The following is a 24,254-nucleotide window of genomic DNA, read 5'->3' as shown; positions in this document are numbered from 1 at the left end:
ATCAAAGATGAGTTAGATTCTGTGTACGGGGACTCTTCACCGTCATTTACCACAGTAAAATTTTGGACAGCCGAATTTAAACGTGGCTGCCGCGTTTGCTAACGTCAGACCAAAGACGTGTTCGAATGAACATTTCCAATGCTCTGTTGGCGCAGTTTAGGCGCAATAAATCCGAGTTTTGGCGCCGCCTAATTACTATACTACTATGTAGAAGAATAAAAAAAAATTTAAGAAAAAAAATCTTGTATCTATGTTAGGTCGGAAACTTTTCAGACCACCCACGTAAGATTATTGGGACTGCACAACAAACAAATATACTTGCAAAATTTTATAGATGTATGTATGTTTATAATGTTTGTCCATGTTCACGCATGTCTCCGAAACGATTGAACCAATTGCCACTATTTTTTTTTTATGGCTTACATTGAGCAGTCTAAGTATCATCATAATCGGTTAGTACTAATAATGATTAGATATTCTATTCTATTCTCTTTGGGGATGTAAGTACCTGCACCTGGCTCTCTCGAGTGGAACCTTTGTGCATATCCCCAAGGTCTAAACTGCCTTCCTAAGCTTGGACCATTTCCCACCACGCTGGTCCACTGCGGGTTGGTGGGTTCACATATCTAGATGTGCTAAATCTAGATATGCAGGTTTCCTCACGATGTTTTCCTTCACCGTAAGAGCGATGGTGTACATTGTACTTAAGTTAAAAGAACTCATTGGTACATGTCAGCGCCGGGATTCGAACCCGCATCTCTTGCGTGAGAAGCGGGCGCTTACCCGACAGAGCTACCACCGCTCTTATTATTATTTAATGGTCGATTAGATATTTTAATAATCAATTATATTTTTTCTTTATTTATTAATTTATACTTTAATTAAGTATATTATTTTTGTGATGTAAATCGACGTAATTATTACTCACCGTAGGTATATCCCCTTTTAATTTGGAGCGCCGCACTTAATAAAATGGATAGGTACATTCACTAACAAATAAAATGTATAGAGTAGTTTAGACTCTCTAAATCGACGAACGAACGAACAAGAATTGTCACGCAATCGGCACGCTTAATACAACGAGATAGAGCCGAGCTCTTGTTCGTGCGTTCGTTTGATTTTGGTAGTGGCCCTCCAGTCTCGTATTGAAAAAAGGGCTCAGCCAAAAAAGGTTTGTGATCTCTGACATGTCAAAAGTAGATAACTGTCAGAATTCCGTCGAATAAAAGATCCAGGTATACTTAGTTAATTTGTTGAATAAGTCGTAGGTCGTGGTATGTAGATGTAGGTATTGTTGTGTTATTATTAAGAACTATTCTTGAATTCACTAGATATTATATTGATGACGCTAACGAAGTTTCATGCAACACGACATGCATTGTTAAAATTGAAAGCGTGCACCTCAGAATAATAACTCCCAGGCTATTAATAAGCTTTTCAGTATTAACGCCTGCAACAATATGTACAATCGCCTGAAAGGGCTGAAAGTAGTGAGGAAATGTATATAAATGTCGGTGGGAAATACAGGTTTTTATTACAGTCTTGGGGTTTTCCCGCCAAGTTGCTCGCTGTCGCGGAAAATATTTATTTTTAATTCAAAATGGCGATTGGATTAAAGTTGTTTTTTCTGATTAATGTCGTAGTTGGGCTAAGTGAGTATTATTTAAGTAACTAGATAATTTATTTTTGTTTTTCCTTTCTGAAGGGCTAGCACGACGGGGAGCATTTAAGACGTGACAAAAGTTTTGCATCGCGCTCACTCACATCGCGCAGCCTTAAGAGCGAGCGCGACGGAGAACTTTTGTCTCGTCTTAAATGCGCCCCGTGCTAGCTTTTCTGGATGGACTAGCTGCCTGATTGACAAATAATATATTTTTATACATGATACCCCCCTCCGATTTCAGCCTTCTCGTTGGAGAAGCATCTACTTAATATTATGTTCCTGGGTTACAACATGGTCTCCTATCTATTCTATAAATTTCTATTTTTTTTAGCCTTAGCAAGTCCTCTGCACGGAGGACCGGAAGGAGACGACCGGAAATTTGGTATTTCCGTTCATTGGAGGAATGGTATGAAAATATTATTAAGTAATTAGTAGGTACCTCTACTATCTATAGAAAAGTTAAGGAAGAAAGTGGCCGAAATAGGAACGTAGACCTCGTTCTCCTGCTGGTCTAGCACGGGTCTTAAAACGCGCGAAAACGTGACTAAATTTCTCCGTCGCGCTCCCTCTAGAGGCAGTTCAGGCAGTGTGATCTGTGTGAGCGCGATGTAAAACCGGGCGCGTCTTGCGCCCCGTACTAGACCTGCTGAAGGTTTAAATAATAAACGTCCACAACGAATATTTCTCGGTTACATTTTTATCCCTGCTCAAACGTGAACGGTTTAAAAACGGTTTTTATGACTGTCTCTGTGTCCACAGCCCCGGCCAACAGCTCAGACGCAGCTGAGGACAAGAAACACCACATCACGCTGTCCTGGAGAGAAGGTGAGTGGTCAATACAATAGAATAGAAATTTATTTCCGACTACGTCCATAAACACATTGTAACAAAACATAACACATAAAACAAACAAAAATACAAACATACAAATGCAGTAAATACTTAATATGTACTTACAAAGACTAATCTAATGTTAACAATGCGGAGTGTTAAACGTTGAAAGTTTAACTGTGTGTCGGTCTGTGTGCGAAGTAAAGAAGGTATCAAACAGATGCAACAATATGGAGATAGGGTGAAATTATATCAATTTAGTTCAATGTACCTACTTCCTGTCGGCAGCTTTAACCGATTTTAACCGATAGGTGGCCATTATCCAGACATTGTGAAGCAGTCCCTTACACTAAAATCTACAGACTTTACAACTCACGTGAAAAACCAGCTGCTTCATACTAAGTATACCGAAATATGCCTGCCAACATGTACATCGGTGGTGGTACAGTATAAGGCAGAGAAATCTGACCCCTCTCAGAATCATTTTACCATGAGAGGGGGGTTAGGTCTCTCTGCACATGACCGTACCATAGAATAACTGCTACTGTACTTGATGGCCCACCTTAGAGGCTAAATGCGGAAAATCTTCTCGCCATGTTAGATAGATAAATACTGTAGGGGAGACCGGGGACAAAAGTAACAGCGGGTCGAAAGTAACAAAGACTCTGTAGACTTCCCCAATAGCCGAAACGTCGCCCGCGACCGCTGGTTGTCAGCTTGCACTGCCCCCCGCGCATGCTATCATTTTCCGCGCCCGAGCCGCGGTGCATGTTTGTGTTAGTGAGCATTTTGTGATTTTACACACCAAAAGTAAGATTTTTGGTGTTTATTCATTTAGTTTAGTGTTTACGTAGAATTAAGATGCCAAGAACCATATGACTATTTGCTCATTGATTCATTATAAGGTTGTCTTTAGCATGTTATAAATTGTTTTCGAATAACATGTGCTGTTTTAAAGTTATGTCGCCTGATATTTCAAAAATGGGGATGGGTACAAAAGTAACAGCTCGCGGCAGGACAAAAGTAACATGTTACTTTAGTAAGTTTGCCATGTCACATTGTAAATTTTTATTTTTTGTTGTTTTGATTAGATATTTGTGCCATAATATTGTATAATATTGTATATTATAGCACAAATAAAACAACTTCTTATCAGTAAGTCAGTTTAAATGACGGATCTCATTTACAGTTTATCTTAGGAAGTTTTTTTTAGTTTTGTTAATAACTTATAAGTTTTTTTTAGTTTTGATAGTTTTTTAAGAAGTTTTCTTAACTAAATAATTTGATTGATTTTTTTGTTCTTTATTTTGAATCGTATTTATAACATTGGGCAGAATTTATGGGTTGTTACTTTCGACCCATGCCTTGTTACTTTCGCCCTGACCGTGGGGTCGAAAGTAACGATTTCCCTTTTTTTTTTGAGGCTTGAAAATTGCTAAAATTCGGGATGCATTAAGTAAAGTAATTAAGGATATTTGTAGACTATAGACGAAAGTTTTATGTGACTATATTTATTTTATCGTAAATGTTATTAATAACGAGAAATCAGACAGAAACTACAAACTGTTACTTTTGTCCCCGGTCTCCCCTACTTGTTATTCTATGGTGGTACGGTAGCTGCTCTCTTAAAAATATTTCTGTATTTATGTAAGTAATTATTATGTGTTTTCTAACCTTTATATAAGTACTTACCTACTTATGTTTTTTTATTATTTTTACTTCCTAGGCGAAGCTGTGAACCCGGATGGCACCAGAAAACAACACGTCAACGTATTATTCAAGGGAGGTAAGTAACTACCTACCTTTATCATTATTTACCACTTTACTTTTTAAGGTTAGGTTTTTTAGACAGACACAGAATACAGTATGATATGCAGTAGTATATATACGTTAGACTTATTACAGCCCTCTTTTTTCGTCGCGGGTTAAATACTGTCGTAGGGTTACAAATAATAACATCATCACCATCATCATCAGCCAATAATCATCCACTGCTGGACATAGGCCTCTCCTAAGGAGCGCCACAACACTCGGTCCTCGGCCTTCCTCATCCAACCACTACCGGCTACCCGCCTAAGGTCGTCAGTCCAGCGGGCAGGAGGGCGTCCCACGCTGCGTTTGCCTGTTCGTGGTCTCCACTCGACTCGACAAATAAAAACGATGATGAACATTGTAACTATGTTTTTCTAGCTGAAGCCACACCCCAGGGTCCTGAGGGCAGGAAGCACGGCATTCATGTCACATGGAAGGGAGGTAAGTGAAGGAAAACCAACATTGCTTGTAACGCTTTATACAGTCTGGACCAAAGAAACCTGACTCCTCTCACATACCTACTGAGTGTAGCGGTCAAATCGATCACATTGAAATCCATTCCTATTTTCATTCTTTTTGACACTAACTTCATATACCTACCTACGTCTCAAAGAATAATTTATTCTAGATTGTGAATAAAAACCCATTAAATAGACGCGGCCACGACGCCAGCAGGCGGAGCGGTGGCACGCAAATTGTATTAATTATCATCGACTATACCTAAGTATGGCGAAGTTTACGTTAAAATTCAGCAATGGAGTAAATACTACTCCTAAATCATTGAAATCCCTATTTATTTCGCATTCAACCTACCAAGCCAATAACAAGGTTATCCCTCGCATCTTGCAGCTCACGTGGAGCCCCGCGAGGAAGGCAGCTCGGACAGGAAGGGACACCACATCGGCATCTCGTGGAAGAGCCGTGAGTATACTGATGATGATAATGATGTACTTACTTACGAAATGAGTTTTCCCGAATGACGCATCATTATACCGGGTGCGCGCCAGCCGCAACACTATCCTGAGCGCATTCGCGGAAAGGTTTGACTGCCAGTACCTAAACCACTGTAGCATGATACACAGGACTGCAGTCAAAATATTATTTTAATATCATTCATTATTTTTAGAAATTTATGTATAAGGTCAACCGGGGCCATTGCGCCACAATACTTTGACTTTCATATTCATTTGATTATAACAAACATACTATATGCCCTATTAAGCTATAACTTGTGATACATATTAGGAAATTTTATCTAGTTTCATATTTTGATGCAATTTTGTAGAATTTTAAATATCTTCTACGTGTAAACGACGTTTCTACAAAAAATGGCATTTTTAGGCGCAATAACCCCTAGTGGGGCTAATGCCTCTTTCACTAGTTTTGTGTGCTTGGAAGAAGATTTTACAAGTTTAAGTAGATATAATTCATATAATTACTATTAACGTAGCTAATTATTAGCTTGTAAACTAAATACTGCGCTTAGTTAAGGAGAATCACTTGATCAAAAATTTTTGGGGCTATGGCGCCTACGTAGCCTAACTTCTTGTAGTGGCATTTACCCCATCCAAGATTCCAGGGGTGCTCAACATTTTATTTATGAAAACTTTATTGGACTTAAAAAAGTATAATATAGGTACTTACGTGTCAAATTAAAATACAGTATAAAATACAAGGGCATATTTTTTAGAATTTGCAATCAAACCACAACTTTAAATTAGTAAGTATACCATTTTTAGAGTCTGACGGAACTTTAATCATTACAAAACTATTTAGAGTTTTTAAAAAAAGTGGGATCATTCTGTTAATATGACTATTTTTTATTTATATATGATTATTTTCTATATACCGTGTTAACAACATTATAATGTCGACACCAAATGACGCCAATTTTTAAAATATTTAGTATATTATATATTAAAATTATTTATGTTTTAGTTGGATTAGCAATCTAAGAATGTTAATTCTGATACGCCGTTAAATGTTCTTCAATATTGCAGAAGGCGCCATTAACCTAGTATTTTTCGTTTAGGAGTAATTTGGTGCTAATGTCACTGGAACTTTTTCATTGCTCGTGAGTGTATTAAATACATTTATCATAACATAAAATGTTTAGAACCTCTGAAAATGGGGCTATTGCGCCGCAAAAGAGGCAATAACCCGATCAGCCCAGAGGCATTTACCCCAAAATAAAAGCTAAACCTACAATTTCAATAAAATAATCAAAACAATATGTAAAGCAACAAAACAATAACAGTATTTACAGGGTTCTACCTTTTTTGGCCTAAGATTTATTTGCCTAATCACGTAATGCATAGTAACGTTTGGTCAAAGTCTCGTTTCGCCGAAAATCGTATGGCATAAATCTCGATTAGTAAAAAGTTATTTCGCATTATCTTGTTTAGCCTAATAATGGTATGGCCAAATCTTGAATAGCCTAATAATAGGTTTATACAAAGTAATAATATTTGTTTGGCTTTAACTTTGACGGAGCGTCTCTCTATAGCGCAAACTGGTGCCTTGTATTGTTTCCGCTGTTTGGAAAACGCTCCGCTCCGCTTCGCTGCGCTCCGCTTTGGTTTTGATGAACATGTGCACCTAACACGCTCCTCCTCGCTTTGCTCGTCGTCGCACCTATCTTTAGGTTTCGATCTCATGGAGTTTGTAATAATTATGTTGCTCGTTAACTTTCGATTTTTTAATCATTCAATATCGTGATTTTCGGGATGTAGGAGAAAAATACCACAATTTGTACATTTACTACATACTTAATATATTATTTATTAAGATAACATTAGGAGAAACAAGATTATACATAGGTATAAACGAACATAAATTTGAGCAAACGAAACTTAGGTGTTTAAAGATTGTGCCTAAAGAGTTTTAGACGAAACGAGCCTTATGCCACATAAGTCTTGGCAAAGTGATGGTTCGGCCAAAAAAGTTGAGACCATACGAGTTATGCGAAACGAGTTTTGGTCAATAAAGATTATGCGAGATGAGGGGAACCCGTATTTACAGTTAGGAAACATAGATTCTTTTAAACAACAAACGTGTTGGAACGATTCAAAAAAACGTGTCAGGAAACCTGAGGAGGCCGAAAGAGGTGAAAAAATTAAAATGGCAGATTTGTTAAGAAAATTTAAACGGATACGATATCTATTGGTCAGAGGTAAAAGTTTCAGTTACAAAGATGAAGCAGATGACTCCAGTAGTTCTAAAGTATGTGGTTCGGAAGATAAATGGATTCGAGGCATTAGCCCCGTAGGCGACTTGGCCCCGGTTGACCTTATGTATTTTATTGTGTTTAAATTTGATTGTGAATATTAATTGTGTTATCTTATGGACTTTGAGTCTGAATTAAATGATTTGAATTGAATTGAATTATTTAACATGTACCTACCAGAATTGAGAGGCTGAAACCTTATGGACTGGTGTTATGTGACTCTCAGAAGGGCTAGTACGGGGCGCATTTAAGACGTGAGAAGAATTTTGTATATAGTACCTATAGCGCTCAATCACATCGCGCAGCCTCAAGAGCGAGCGCGACGGAGAACTTTTGACACATCTTATTTTTATTTTTTATTTTGTTTATTGGAGAACAAACAGAGGCAAACACATAGTAAGATTTCTATAAATTAAATAAAATTATCTAGGTGAATTTACCTCCTAGGACATTCTCACTAAGAAATCTATTATAAACATGAACTGAAACACATCTTAATAGCGCCCCGTGCTACAGGGCCTGTACGTGGCCCATTCACCACGGTGACCAACCATAGCCTGGCTTTCCAAGAAGTTTGATCGGTACTTTCTAGGACACCCTGTATATTATTATCATTGCAGTGGCCACGGAGCAGGGCAGCGACAGCGAGCAGGGCTCCGACAGGAAACATCACGTCACGTTCACGTGGCGCGCTGGTGAGTGTTATGATCATCATTATATTTTTTAACCATTATTGTCCTAAGCACATGCTGAGCTGGTGGCTTTTTAACGCTTTGGACAGCAAAAGTTTTTTTAATTCTATGTTTTGATTTGCATGGTTTTCAGTGAGTCTAAAAATTATTATTATTTTCTTTTCCTTCTTTATCACAAGGCAATAATCGTCATTTGCTTAAAATTATGCCTGGTATCACACAATTTGTTGCAACTAGCTGTCATTTATATCTTGTCACAGCCATACTGTGCTACGCGTGCAGTTTGACTTATGCAACCACTACTTAGTAGGTATACCTTCCCAGCTACTACCTATACAGGGTTTATGACTTGCCTCCGAAAAAACACCACAAACACTACTGACAAAAACTGAAAAACTAGATAATTATATCCCCTTATAATTTACCTTACATTTACCTGATATTTTCCAGCCCCTGGAGCTGACTACAGCAACGAGGTGGGCCCTGACGGACGCATCCACTATGTATTCACGTTAAGAAACGGTTAGTAGATATATATAACTGCCTCTGTGGTCTAGTGGTAGAAGCTTCGCTTCATGACCCAGAGGTCCCGGGTTTGATTCCCGGGTGGGACCATCAATTTGTGTTTCTAAATTGTGGTTCTAAGTTTGGTTAGGACATAGAAGGCTGATCACCTGTTGTCCGAAACAGTGAAACGATCCATGCTGTCGGATGGGCATGTAAAGCAGTCGGTCCTGCGCCTAGCTCTCTCCAGTCGTGTCGGTCAATCCGTCCCATTGGGTTATGAGAGTGATGGAACAGAGAGTGCTCCTGTGTACTGCGCACACACTTGGGCACTATAATCTACTCCCGCGTACATGGCTGATCTCAAATGAGATTGGCTGCCGTAGTCGAAATTCGGCTAGGAGGACATTATTAGTAGATATATGGAGATGCTGAAGGTATAGTATAGTGCATCTCCATGCAAAGGGAGGATCCTCCGACTCCGACCCAGGCCGGGTGGTGTGGCCTGGCGGGCAGCTGCCCAACGGTTATAGATGGGAATTTCTATAGGTATGTAGTAGTATAGCTGAGAAGCTTCGATACTTGCTTCATTTCTTCAGACGGTCGAATGGCGTAGTAGACGGTCGAATGGCGTAGTGGTTAGTGGCCCTGACTTCTATGCCGAAGGTCCCGGGTTCGATTCCCGGCTGGGGCAGATATTTGTTTAAAGACAGATATTTGTTCTCGGGTCTTGGGTGTTGATATTTATATTTAATATGTATCTATCTATGTATTTGTGTAGATATATCAGCTGTCCGATACCCATAACACAGGCTCTGCCTAGCTTGGGGTCGGATGGCCGTGTGTGAGATGTCCCCACATATTATTATTATTATTTTGGTTTCTGAATTATGTCAGCTCGGTTTCTTCTATAAGAACTAGTGTTGCCCAAATTCAGTCTTGGTCTTGCAGTCTTGGTCTTGTTCTTGCGTTTTTGCAAGACCAAGACCAAGAACAAGACCGCGTATTTTTAGCAAGACCAAGACCAAGACTGACCGTGCAAGACTTGAGCAAGAACAAGACATAGCCTGCAAGACTCTTGCGTCTTGCAGCTAGGACTTAGCGCTATTTCACTGAGTAGTTAGGTGTAACAGTTCGGTGTATAGGTAAGTACGCTTAGGAATTCTATGAGATGCAAAAAACTGTATCAAAGAAAATGAAAAACTGGACCTATGCGCATTACGACTAATACCATAAACATAGCGAATAAAAAAATATCTATTAAAATCAAAAAGTAAACTTTAATAAATAGTAATAGACTAATAGGTAATTGCAAGACTTGCAAGACTCTTGCTGCAAGACCAAGACCAAGACCAAGACTGGGAGCGCAAGACCAAGACCAAGACCAAGACCAGGTGTATTGGCGCAAGACCAAGACCAAGACTGGCTAAGTCTCGTCTTGTTCTTGCATTTGGGCAACACTAATAAGAACCGGTGATTGATGATGCACACGGGCCTAGGCCAAGTGAGCATCATTTTCTAAAGTTGTAGATGTTTGTCTTTGAGATGGCTGGTCGGTTTGCAAGAACTTGCGAACAATTCTGCATGTATTCAATATGGCTGCTTTTTGTAAGATGGTGTAGGTATGTGTAGGAAGATCTAAGGCTTTTAATGATTGGTCTAACTGTTTCGGTATGACTCCTGTTGTTGATAATACTATGGGTACTATAGACGCTGATTTTAAACGCCACATGCGGGTTACTTCGTCTTTAAGGTCGGTATATTTGCTTAGTTTTTCTGAGATTGTGCTTTGTAGATTGTGAGTATTAGGAATTGCAATGTCTATAATCTGGGCAGTTTTTTGTTGCTTGTGTATTATGGTAATGTCGGGTCTATTGAAGTGAGTGGTTCGGTCTGTTAAAATAGCTCTATCGAAGTAAAGTTTGTGTGTATTGCTTTCTAGGACAACTTCTGGAACATATTTGTAGTACGGTATGGCTGGTTGCGGTAGGAGACTGTACTTTATTGCGAGCTGTTGATGAATTATATTTGCGACTTGGTCATGACGATGTTTATACTCAGTTTGGACTATAGATTTACATGCGCCTGTAATATGTTGGATTGTTTCTGGTGCTGAGTTGCATTTGCGGCATTTATCATTCTGGGAGCCTGGTAGTTTCATGATGTGCTTCTGATAGTTCTTGGTTTCAATGACTTGGTCTTGTATTGCGATGATGAATCCTTCAGTCTCCGGGAAGAGTTCCCCGCGGCGGAGCCACTCGTGCGACGCTAGCTTGTCGACGTTGGGTTGGCTCAGGTCGTGGGGGTGTCTTCCATGAAGAGATTTTCCGCTCCACTCACGTAATTTGTCGTCTTTTTCTAGTTGTTCTTCATTAGGCTGTGATTCGTAGTCTTTAAGGTTTAGGGGAGTTAATTTACTATCAGTATTTACTATTTCTTTGTAAATTGTGGATGTTTTGGCTTTTTCATGGAAGTAGTGTCGGAGCGATTGGATTTGCTTGTTATGTAGGTTCCTGATGTCTATAATACCTCGTCCACCTTCACTTCGCGGTAATGTTTGTCGTTGTATGCAAGCTCTGGGGTGATGTTTCCTAAATTTAGTCATAGTTGTGTTTACAATGCGTTGTAGGTTCTTTAATTCTGTTTTGGACCAGTTAATTATTCCAAAAGAGTAAGTTAAAATAGGTATAGCATAGGTGTTAATTGCTTTGACTGTATTTGCTGAATTAAGTTGAGTTTTTAGAATTGAATTTAGTCTGTGTTTGAATTGTTGAATAAGTTTGGTTTTGGTTTCTTTGTACTGTATCTGTTTATTTTGACTATAGCCTAAATATTTATAGGTTTCATTTTCAGTAAGTCGTGTGATAATATCCCCTGATATGGTTTCAAAGTGGTGTTCAAAACTTTTACCTTCTTTTACAGAATTAATCCGGCATTTATCAATTCCAAAATCCATACACATATCTTTTGATAGTCGGTCCGTAGTTTCCGCTAATATATTTAGATCAGATTCATTGTTAGCATACAGTTTTATATCATCCATGTACATGAGGTGGTTAAGTTTAGTGTCACAGTTTTGAAAGTGAAATCCAGTCCGGGTATCATTTAATACATTAGATAGTGGGTTTAATGCAAGGCAGAACCACAGAGGGCTGAGGCCATCTCCTTGAAAAATTCCACGTTGTATTTTTATTGGTTCTGATGTGTCATTATTTAATTTTAATTTAGTGGTCCAGCGGTTCATGATGAAATTTAAAAATGAAATTATTTCTGGATGTATTTTATAAATTGTTAAGACTTTGAGTAACCAAGAGTGCGGAACTGAATCATATGCTTTTTTATAATCTATGTACATACTATACAGATCTTGTTTCTTCTTTTGTACTATTTTTAGTATTATTGCGTCTATTGTTAGCTGTTCTTTACATCCTTGGCTGTATTTACGACAGCCCTTTTGCTGCTCTACCAAAATCTTATTGTTTTCAGAGTGTAAATATATTATTCGCGTAAGGCATGAGGTAATTATTTTGTAGATGGTTTGAAGACAAGTGATTGGTCTAAATTTAGCAGGGTTACTCAAATCTTCTGGATCCTTAGGTAGCATGTATGTGATTCCTGTAGTAATATATTCTGGTAACATATTCGGATTTTTTATGAAATTGTTCACAAAATTGAATAATAATGGGTGGATATGGGTGAATTTTTTGTAAAAATAGTTATGAATATGGTCAGTACCTGGGGCTTTCCAATTGTGCAGCGACTTTAATACATCCTGGAATGTGTCAATGGAGACAAATTCAAATTCCATTGATGGTATTTCCGCATGTTTTGTCTCCTCCTCTCGTATCCAATCAGCTTCCGTATTATGCACAACTGGGTTCTCCCAAATCTTTGCCCAGAATTGTTGTAACTCGCCAGGGGTCGGTGTATCATTGTGTTGTGGTTGTGATGGTGTTTTATTTTCAGTGGTATTTCGGAGATTACGATAAAATTGTTTTTCATTGTTAGTAAATTGTGCATTTTGTGTCTTGCGTAAAGTACAGGCCTTATATCTTTTAAGACGACAAGCAGTAACTATCAGTTTCTGTTTTAATGTGTCAAGAAAGTGTGCCAGTTGCATATTGGGGTCCTCGTGTATTGAATGGGTTTGATAATTTTTTTGTATGTCTTCTACATTTTTTACAAGCTTTCTGTTTCTATTGCCAGCAATGTAGTGTGTTAGCTTGCCTATTTTTGATCTTAAGTCCTCTACTCTGTGTTCTAGTCTGATTTGCCATTTCGGTTTTTTATTGCTTTTGTTTCTATTGCTTGTATCTGTCGTAGGAAGTGTTAATTTAGTTCCATTACATTTGGCAGCTGTCCAGGCTGCACAGTACACTATAGTTTGGAATAGGCTAAATTCAATATCAGGTTTAACATAAACTGGGAGGGTTCGTTCATTAATGTATTCTACTATTTTGGCAAACTTTTTTGAAGTTTTTTGACGTGCTATGTATGGCCTTTCAGTTGGTTCAATGTTTATAAAGAAATCTAATGCATTCTGAAAAGTTGTATCAATTTCTGGGTTACATTCGGGGTGTCTCGGTTCCGGAATTTCATTAGAGTTATCTATCATGCAGTCAGATTGTATATCATTTAGAAATACTGGCTCGTTGGGTTGTTCTGGCTGTTGTACTTCATTGGTAGGGACTATTAACTCTGCTTCAATCTCTTGCCTGATGTGGTCAAGTCTCTCCTGAGTGAGAAGTTTATTATTCATGATAACTCTTCTCTGATCTGCTATTCTTTGTTCTGAAAGGTGCGATAGGTGTGGGAATGTTTCAATGAAAGATTGGTGTAATTGTGGCCTGTATGCAGTTATATCTGTTTCTAAGTTGGTTATTCTAAAATATGCTCGGATGATGGTCTCATTGTACTCGGTAGTCCACCTCATACGCTGAGTTTGAGTGTTGGATGGTTGTGATTTGTCTGAGTTAGTTGTTTCTACTTGTGTGTTGGTCATTCTTAATTCCGTAGCTACTTCATCTTTAATCGTGTTTATAGTTTCAATAGGGAGAATTTTGTTATTTACAATAGTGCGACGTTGGTCTCCCACTCTTTGCCGCGACACTTGCATATGTGGGAATTTCTCCAGAAATTTTGTGTGAAGTGGTGGTAAATATCCTTTGATGTCTGTTTCCAGTAATGTGAGTTTAAAATAGGTACGCATGATGAATTTGTTCATTTCAACAGTCCATTTTTTGAGCGTACGTTTGCGTTTGCGTTTACATCCAGCACTGGCTCCAGATGCGCCCCGGCGTCCTCCGGGAAGCGACCTTAAATTATATCTCCTATTACCCGTATCTGGCGCAGCACTGCTAACAGTGGACTGGGTCTCTCCTAATGGTGGTGATGTTCTGCTCGTTGATCGCGTCACCCTCATAAGCGGTACGTTGCCCCCCCCAGAGTACGAGGGGCAGCCCGAGCCTCGTGGCCCGGGGCGGGATTGACCAGCGCTGTTGACGCTGGGACCCGCCTGGGGTAGCTTCGTCTCTCGTTCCGCTACCATGATGATGATGACTATGGCTCCGTTAGCCGCTGGTAAGTATATGTCGATAAACGACGCCAGCGTCCGCCCCTCACGTGGCACTGATGGTCGTGCCGGACGTGGAGTTAGCTTTGTGAGGGGCTTATTATTATTATTATTATATTATTATTTCCATACATCTTCTTTGTATTGAGTTCCGAGCGCCATCTGTTGATCATCATCTGAACTTGTGGCTATGAGTCCGCCACAGACATAAGTATATCTGGCATATTCAGGCATATTACAGCAGTGGCGATGGATACATTTAGTAAATAATTTCCTTGTAGGAAAAGCCGGTGTGAAAAACCAATTACGAAATATAATGAGGAGGACATTCAATTAATATACTTACATGATAACTGATATAATACACATGTTTTGTTGTAAGTAGTATGTAAGTGTGACGATGATATTATTATATATATATGTGGGAGTGGAACAGAACGCAAGGTGAAGTATCCATGACGACGAATAACAGAGGAGCATAGAGTGAAAGCAGAGTGTGAAAAGACGTAAAGACGTAAAGACGATTAAGTTTGGTATAAATAAAACGACGTGATACATCATTAAAATACTACTTTTTATTTATCCCCACAAATTGGGGGCTCGTCCGGGATAAATAAAATTAAAAAAATCTCGGAGCTTACGGCGGATGAAGACGGATTTTTATAAAAAGAACAAGACTGACATTTGCAAATTTTACAAGAAAATTTTTCTTCGCATCACAACGCCTTCAGGTCTGAACATATACCATTTTAAGACGTAACGACGACGACAAGAAGATGCCACGGACGACGACGGGAGATGACGGGGAGGCAGTCGGAACATCAGGACCGCTCACGTACACGGAGGAGCTGGTAGCTAAGTTCAGTGGGTGCGACCAGACCGATTCCGCAACACGGTGGGCGCAGGAGGTCGATGACAACGCCGAGATCTTCGGGTGGACGGAGCTGCAGCGGCTGATCGTGGGGCGCAGGTCACTGACCGGTACGGCGGCACTCTGGCTGCGTTCAGAGAAACCCTTCAAGACGTGGGAGGCTCTGAAGACGGCGGTCACCAAGGAGTTCCCAGACACCGTAGATTCCAAGACGATCCATGAGTTAATGAGCAGCCGGAAGAAGAAAGCAAATGAGACGTGCCTAGACTACATGCTGTTAATGAAAGAGCTCGGCAAGCGAGGCAAGATGCCCGACTACGTCGCTATTAAATACATCGTGGACGGAATACTAGACGACGAGTTACATAAGGTGATGCTGTACGGCGTGACGACCTATGGGGATCTGAAAGATAAGTTGAAAGTGTACGAGACCATCAGGCAGAAGTCGAGCGGAAGACGGGCACCGGTCTTCAATCGTCTACCTACTGCAACTACACCCGCAGGCCCCGCAGCAGCTGCACTCGCGCCAGGCAACAGGACGACGGCCGTGCGACTGTGCTACAACTGTGGAGAGAGTCAACACATGTCAGCAGATTGCCCGTACAGACAGAGAGGTATTAAATGTTTCCGCTGCAACGACTTTGGACATATTGCTACGCAGTGTCAACAGCCAGGCGGAAGCGGCAACTGGCCGAGGCGTTCAATGTTCACCATGCCTACGGAGTCAAACAACGAAAATTCAGCAGCGAGTCGGAGCAACCAACGACGTGAGAACGTGACAGCCAGTGACAGTTCAAACTGTATGGACGTCAACGTCAAGATGACAGATGCGAATGCAAATGTAAACAAACAGACGGAAAGACGAAAGCCGATGAAGACTATTGAAATTTCAGACTGCAAAACGACTGCTTTAATAGATACGGGCAGTGAAGTTAACTTGTTAACGGACGAGTACTACAAACTGATAGGTTCTCCTAAGTTTGACGAGGGACATGTGAGTGCTTTGGTGGGACTCGGACAATTGGAAGTGAAACCCCTAGGGAAAGTCACTTTAAGTGTGAAGATAGATAAAGAACATTATAATAACGTATTGTTTCATGTTGTGAATAGAAGTTGTTTGCCTTACGATGTGATAATTGGTCAAGATTTTTTGAGAAGAGTGGTATTGATTATGGAAGACGGACGCGTGAGTTTACGTATGAAAGATGACGAATGGATGAAACAAGTAGGGTGTTATACGTGTGATTCTGTGGTTATAGATTACATTGGTGATATCCAGTACAAGGAGCAGCTGACGGAGATGGTAGAGAACTACCAGCCCCTACAGGTCAAGGAGGCTCCCATACAGATGAAGATCGTGCTGAAGGATGATATCCCGGTGGCTCAGCGGCCGAGACGTATTTCACTAGCAGAGCAAAAGGTAGTAGAAAACCAAGTAAGAGAGTGGCTGGACGACAACATTATTCAGGTGAGTTATTCAGAGTATGCTAGCCCTTTAGTTTTAGTTAAGAAGAAAGACGGGGACACCAGAGTCTGTGTAGATTATAGATTGTTAAATAGGAAAATGGTGAAAGATGAGCATCCCTTACCCATCATTGAAGATATTATAGATAAGTTACAGGATGCTCGAGTGTACAGTGTACTGGACCTCAAACAAGGATTTTTTCATTTAAAAGTATCCCCCGAGTCTGTGCACTATACTGCCTTTGTAACACATCATGGGCAATACGAATTTTTGCGGGCACCATTTGGATTAATGAATAGTCCTAAATATTTCACCAGATTGATCTCAATGATATTTAGGGAGCTGATATCACAAGGGAAGGTTGTAATATTCGTCGACGACATTCTTATTCCAGCACAAGATGGAGATGAGGCCCTGGAAAGGTTAGAAGAGGTGCTACACTTAGCCTCACAATACGGGTTGAAGTTCAACTGGAAGAAAGCCCGACTGCTAAGCCGAGAAGTTGAATATTTGGGCCATCTTATCAAGCATGGTGAGGTGAGACCATCCCCAGAGAAGACGGATGCCGTGGTAAGATACCCTGAACCTATCAACGTAAAGCAGCTACACAGCTTTATAGGACTTACCTCTTATTTTCGAAAGTATATCGAAAATTATGCAGTTATTGCAAAGCCCCTCACGGATCAGTTGAAGAAGGATGCAGTATTTGTTTTTGATGATGAACAGAGACAATCATTTGAGACATTGAAGCATAAGTTAGTAAGTAACCCCGTTCTGAAGATCTTTGACCCCAGGTTACCAACGGAACTGCATACTGATGCATCAGGCGTAGCTTATTCTGCAATTTTGATGCAATGGCATGATGATGGACTCCACCCGGTGTATTATATGAGTAAAAGAACGACGGAAGCCGAACAGAAATATAGTAGCTATGAATTAGAAGCGCTGGCTATAGTTCAAGGTGTGAAAAAATTCAAACATTACTTATATGGGATCCATTTTAAAATAATTACAGATTGCCAAGCCTTCGAGATGACTTTGAAGAAAAAGGATCTGACTACACGGGTAGCAAGATGGGTATTGCTGCTGGATGAGTATGACTATGAGGTGGAACACCGAGCTGGCAGTAAGATGAAGCATGCGGACGCACTCAGCCGAAACCCGTGCACAGTAGCTGTGGTGAATAGCCTTCACGATCAATTAAGACGAGCTCAGGCAAATGATGACGGATTGCAGGCCATAATAACGATTCTGAAGGAAAAGCCATATGAAGACTACTATTTGGACAACGATCTACTTTACAAAGGTGTAGAGAAATTGCTAGTGGTGCCGAGGAGCATGGAACAAGAAATACTGAAGACAGTTCATGAAAAAGGGCACTTTTCAAAGAGGAAGATGATCGACTTGATTAGCAAGGATTATTACATAAGAGGTTTAGATAAGAAGATAGAAGAGTTCATTGTTAGTTGTGTACCATGCTTGATGGCAACTAGAAAAACAGGAAAGCAAGAAGGATGGCTGAACTGTATCGAGAAAGAGGGGGTACCTTTACATACCCTACATTGTGACCACATAGGACCTTTATCACAGACAAAGAAGCAATATAATTACATTCTCACTGTAGTGGATGCTTTCACTAAATTTGTATGGCTGTTCCCATGTAAGAGCACGACGAGCAGAGAGACGATTGATAAGTTGCTAATACTACAGCAGACATTCGGAAATCCGACGAGATATGTGACAGACAGAGGTACAGCGTTTACTAGCGGAGACTTCAAAGATTACTGTGAACGTGAGAGTATACAGCATGTCACCATCACTACTGGTATTCCACGGGGAAACGGACAGGTGGAGAGAATCCATAGGATTATGATTGAAGTATTAACGAAGTTATGTATTTCAGAACCGGCAGCTTGGTACAAACATGTCAGCCGAGTGCAGAGGGCGCTCAATTCGACTTATCAACGCAGCATCGCCACCACGCCGTTTGAGCTATTAATAGGAGCGAGGATGAAAAACAAAGATGATTTAGAGTTATGTAATTTAATTTCAGAAGAGACCAGAGCATGTTTTTTGCAGGAGAGAGATGATTTACGGTTAGCTGCTAAAGAGTCTATATTGAAGATTCAGGAGGAGAACGTGAGGAATTACAACAGAGGTAGGAAGGAGAGTCACAAGTACAAGGAGGGAGACTTGGTGGCAATTAAGAGGACTCAATTTGGTGTGTGTCTTAAATTGAAACCTAAGTACCTAGGTCCCTACGTAGTGAAGAAGGTGAAGCGGAATGACAGGTATGATGTAGAGAAATTAGATCCCAGCAGCGAAGGTCCAGGTCGTACTTCTAGCTCTGCAGACCACATGAAACCGTGGCCAGACCATAAAGAGTAAGTAAGTTTTTATTTTGTTTTGTTATTGCATAATATTCTATTGGTGTCGGTATGATAGTGATGATGAATGAAGAAGTCAGTGATGGTAATAAATAAGTTATGTGTGAGCAGTAAATAAAGTCAATCTAGATAGGTTTTGTAATGATTGTAAGGTTAAGTCTTGAAAGCTTAAGGCTCATATTCTTTACAAAAGGTGTGTTTAAACAAAACAGGTATTATAGGTATTTTGAATAGGTATTTCAAGATGTTGTTTGCATAGAATAGTTGTTTATGTTTTTCTGTCTAGACCCTAAGTTGAAATCTAACTAATCTAAATTGCTGTTAACTTGAGTTGCTAAGTTTTTAGTTTTTTTGTTTTAATAAGAAGATTATCTTTAACGTTTGATAATGCTATGTTTTATATTGTGTGTATTGTGTAACCTTGTACTTTACAGTTATTGTAATGAATAAGGCTGAGGGCAGCCTTAATGTCAGGATGGCCGAGTGTGGGAGTGGAACAGAACGCAAGGTGAAGTATCCATGACGACGAATAACAGAGGAGCATAGAGTGAAAGCAGAGTGTGAAAAGACGTAAAGACGTAAAGACGATTAAGTTTGGTATAAATAAAACGACGTGATACATCATTAAAATACTACTTTTTATTTATCCCCACATATATAAAATATTATTTTAGTTAAGTATAGTATGTATTAGGTTTATGTATTGTATATGTATGTAACTTATAGGTATATATTTATTATACATGTATTATATACAAGTAAGTGTATTCTAGTGTTTGTAGGTATTTTTACAAAATTATCTTTCCTCTTAGTCTTTCGCACTACCTATAACTTTCTCCACAACACCCAAGGTACATAATTTTATTATTGTGCAATAAAGTATTTAATAATAATAATAATACAATACCGGCTTACAATACCCTTTCCCGACTCTGTACTTAGATATGAATAATCAAATCACCTATTCTTTTGTATTTGTTTAGCTAACAGCTCCGACTCTTCAACCGACAAGAGGTTCCCGTGGTCGTTCTTCGGCAGCATGCTCGGCTCAGCTTTCTCGAGGGGTTTGTAAACATTTACTTATGATAATGATGATGATGATCTCTCGGCTCTTCTGACCGTGAGGATACCTCTATACTGGCGAAAAACGAACGAATGAAATCTGGCGTGAAATCGGCACGTTTAAATACAATAGATAGAGTCGCTCGCGCAGCAGTGGTCCGAAACTTCGTTTTAGATATTATTATATAGAGTAACCCCGTGTTCAACGGAACTGCCATAGCTTCTCTCGTGTTCTCTTTGGTGGCTATTTTGTAGCCAAACTTATTTTCATAACTAGTCGATAGAATTTTACTCTCGGACATCTCTAAAACTGCCAAACTCAAAACGTCCCGCATATCATTGGTTCTGGAAAATGGGACAACATTATAATACTGACACTACGTTTATTTAGGGATACCAGTTAATGAAACCCATCTCTTGCCCGTTGCAAAGTTAGCATTTTCACGACTCTGATGACGATCATTTTCTGTTTTTTTATTCACTGAGACTAAGCATTTTGTCATACTTATTTATTTTTCCAGACGCCCCTGCTGATGCCAGGAAGCACCACATCACGTTCTCATGGAGGGAGGGAGGAAGTGAGTATCAAAGATATTTATATCCTCATTATATTCTATGCTGGGGTACTTACCTGTGTATAATGATCTAAGTAGCACTGTTACTCTGAGAGGGGGTCAGGTTTGTCTGCCCCAGACCATACATAACAGTAGTTAAGTTAACAGAACAAATTCAAACATCAATCGACGTAACATTTTTGTTTTTGACGATAGTCACAATATTACTTTAGTTACCACCATTTTACAAAGGGGCGAAAGAAACTCCACGAGCATCTTTTAATTTTTCGGCACATAAATATAGCTTGTTAGATTTATGTCGTCTACTAATAAAATCATAGATGGCGCTAGTGAAACCTTCATACAAGAGCACTGCAATTAAAAATGCAGTAACTTAGATGGGTTCCGTAAGGAAAAGTATTCAGCAACCGCTGGTTAACTGGTTATTGAATGATAACTTCCCATCTTCCGCAGGCCTAGCCGACCCGGTGGTGTCCACAGACGCCGGCAGCGTGGTCGCCCCCGAACCTCAGGCCCAGAGCACCCAGGAGGAGCAGGCGTCCCAGACTGACGCTGCTTCGTCCACGTAAACGAATGTAGTGTTGAACGTAGAATAAACAACGCACGGAATCCTGTATAGAACTGTAGGTGCTATTGGGGAATCGGCCGGTGGCCTAAAGCTCAAATGATTTATTCATCTTAACTAAGTAACTAACCTATATGCTCCGATAAAAGAGGCCCTTTGCCTAGAACTATTTGATGCCAGCCCGCTAAAATACTTAATACTAGTTACTTAGGTAGGTACCTACTTGTTACATTGAAATAACAATAGTAACTACCTATCGGTTCGGTACCTACTTGCTACATTGAAACAACCATAGTACCTATCTAAGCTTGGTAACGTTATTAACTCGTTATAACGGTTTTCAATCAGTAAAAAACTTATAGTCGCAGAACTCAGTCTGTTGTTTTTTCTACGTACATCTACGCCACAGCAAGCAACCCAAGGCTTTTATAAACTAGGTAGGTGTTAGGTGTCAAACTAATACCTACCTACATAAATATTTAATCCCCCAAGTGTATAATCAACTTACCAATATAAGTGAATGCAAATATAAAAATAAAATTTGATGTAACATTTCTTTTGACGCTTATTTTTTCACCTTTGATCACAACCTTACCTACCTACCTACATCAATAATAATTTCATACCATAAGTAATAAATATACCTAAGTAAGGACATCAGTTAAGTAGGTGATCAATTAATTAGTAGCAGTAGTAGTATAACTTTATTGTACATAAAACACTTAAAATAACACAGGCGCGGATCCAGACCTCAAAATATGTGATGGGCAAGTCAAAAAAAGTGTTTTTGCCTCGCCTTGAAGTAGTTATTGATAGCAGTTTTTTTGTACTTATGTTGGTAGTGACCGTATTATGGTTATAGATGCTAAATGAAATTTTTATTCCTCAAAAGCCCTCTGGATCAATCATTGTTAAAATTTTTACCGACAAAAGTCTACGTTACGGCAAAAGTTACTATACAACTAAGACTAAATTCTAATTTAACCCTAGAGTAGTCGCGCCTCTTTTTGTGACGCAAGTGCTCGCGTGGCGGCATTTTGCCGCCCATATTAAAATGTATTTTTTGGACACTTAATAATTACGAAAACTTATAAATGTATATAATTTGATTAAAATGAATCATATGGTATTAGGAAAAGTAATATTTATAGTTTTTATATTATAATTGTTCATTATATGACATATCGTTCATGCTTTGGGAAAAAATCTGATCTTTTAGGTATAAATTTGTCTTAAGCCACACAAAATCAACAAATCTCAAAATTATTAAAAACTTTAGAAGTTATCTTCATCTACAGCATTTATTTCAGCAACGCAGTCCTGAAACATGAACACAAAGTGTTCGTTGCACAGTAACTTTCTTCATGTATTACACCCTTTTTTGACCTGCTATTTTTCTAATATGGACATAGTTATAGGCATGTACCCTCTCTTCTTTAGGGTGTTTTTTGTTGGTCTGGTGGTGCAAAACGGGAGATTTGTACTACCGGACCAATAAAAAACACCATGTACTGTCCATATGTAAGATTTTATTGTTATACGTGGTGTAGTTATGAGCAGAGCTATTTTTTCCAGGTAAATTCTTCGTAAAATTAAGTCGTTAGTAAATTAACAAAGTTATATCGTAAATCGAATGTAAACTGAAATAGATACATACCTACATTATATTTAAATTATTATTACAAAAAAACACTGAAAAACTAACAATATTTCATAACAATTGTAAAAAAAATAACTTTAATTTTACTGACGCGAGTGCTCGCGCGGTGAGCATTTTGCCGCCCCGTGCGACACACTCTCTTCAATTCTCTCTTCCTGCTGTAACCTGTGCACTGAATTTCTCCAAATTTACGTAACATGTAGGAGAAGACCGAGAGGGCAGCTACATAGGCGCTGGAACTTGAGGAGTGCATAGTTCATAAAATAATAAACATTCTTTGCTGAGGGCGGCAAAATGCTCATAGCGCGAGCACTCTAGGGTTAATTGAGGCTAATTTTATCTTGATAGGCCAAATAGTTTTATAATAACTACAGCTTTTTAAAATAAAGCCGAAACTATAAGGGTTCCTAGTAGACTTACGGAAAAATGATTTTTAAAATTATCGAAAAATAATTATTTTTTAACCCCTCACCGTCATAGTTATTTAAAACTTGACCAACTTATGACATACAGTTGCCCTAACTTAATGGTAATGTATAAGCGGTCTGCCCATCTTATGGCTACATAACCCTTTCATGTGCGTGTCCGACACGCTCTTGGCCCTTTTTTTTTTGCTATATTCCACGCACGATCATTTGTGCTGCAAAATTTGAATTCTAATATGTGAAGGATCCGTAGGACCTAAGTATATAAATAGTTAATTACCCTACACATAACTCGTATAATTTTTAGGGCTCCGTACCTCAAAAGGAAAAAAGGAAGCCTTATAAGATCACTTTGTTGTCCGTCTGTCTGTCTGTCACCACCCTTTTTCACAGAAACGGGTAGACATTAAAAAAAAATTGGGGTAAAGTGGGGATGTATTTTTTTCTCGTTGTTTTTATGGTGTCTGGTATCGTTGAATAGGTCTTTCCACGGTCTTTCAAAAATATTATATACCTACTAAGCTAAGCTCAAACCATTTTTTTGCCTACATTTAAAGTTGCAGAATTGACCATGACCTATGTACCTATATCGATTTATGGCAAAATATAATTTCAACTGCAAAGTTTAGTTTGTTTTTTGAGAGTACGGAACAATACAATGGACGAAAGGTCATAACGATATTATTGGAAATTGCGAGGCTGACCGATTAGCGAGAATGGGGTCGAATATCCTACCTATAGGACCACAACCATTTATTACTCTGGCACCAAAGGCAATAAGGCAATGTCTTACAGATAAAACACTATCCAAACACAATCAGGAGTGGCAAAACCGGGTAGACTGTAGACAAACTATAGCGTTCATTCCATCACCCAACTATATTACCCACCCATTACACGCTACTTACTCAACCTGTCCCGTAGTAATATATCATTAATGGTAG

The 24,254-nt window shown here is 39.2% G+C and overlaps 1 protein-coding gene across 1 annotated transcript; it reads left to right on the top strand.

Annotated features, from left to right (window-relative positions):
* Positions 1-1,497: 1,497 nt before the first annotated feature.
* LOC105394788 lies at positions 1,498-21,229 on the top strand. Its single transcript, XM_048629742.1, has 11 exons — positions 1,498-1,652; positions 1,995-2,069; positions 2,423-2,488; positions 4,221-4,280; positions 4,685-4,747; positions 5,156-5,227; positions 8,153-8,227; positions 8,675-8,746; positions 20,007-20,087; positions 20,607-20,663; positions 21,114-21,229. Exons 1-11 carry the CDS (start codon positions 1,601-1,603, stop codon positions 21,227-21,229), a joined length of 789 nt encoding a protein of 262 aa, XP_048485699.1. The 5' UTR covers positions 1,498-1,600.
* Positions 21,230-24,254: the final 3,025 nt, after the last annotated feature.

The sequence above is a fragment of the Plutella xylostella genome, chromosome 24 (assembly GCF_932276165.1).
Source record: "Plutella xylostella chromosome 24, ilPluXylo3.1, whole genome shotgun sequence".
Classification (NCBI taxonomy): Eukaryota; Metazoa; Arthropoda; class Insecta; order Lepidoptera; family Plutellidae; genus Plutella; species Plutella xylostella.
Note: the sequence above shows the minus strand (reverse complement) of the source record. Positions and strands in the feature narration are given on the sequence as shown.

Coding starts and splice junctions, on each gene's coding strand:
- LOC105394788 (XM_048629742.1), top strand. CDS start 1,601: ATGGCGATTGGATTAAAGTTGTTTTTTCTGATTAATGTCGTAGTTGGG. Junction 5,228..8,152: donor CGGCATCTCGTGGAAGAGCC/GTGAGTATACTG, acceptor TTATCATTGCAG/TGGCCACGGAGCAGGGCAGC. Junction 8,228..8,674: donor CACGTTCACGTGGCGCGCTG/GTGAGTGTTATG, acceptor GATATTTTCCAG/CCCCTGGAGCTGACTACAGC.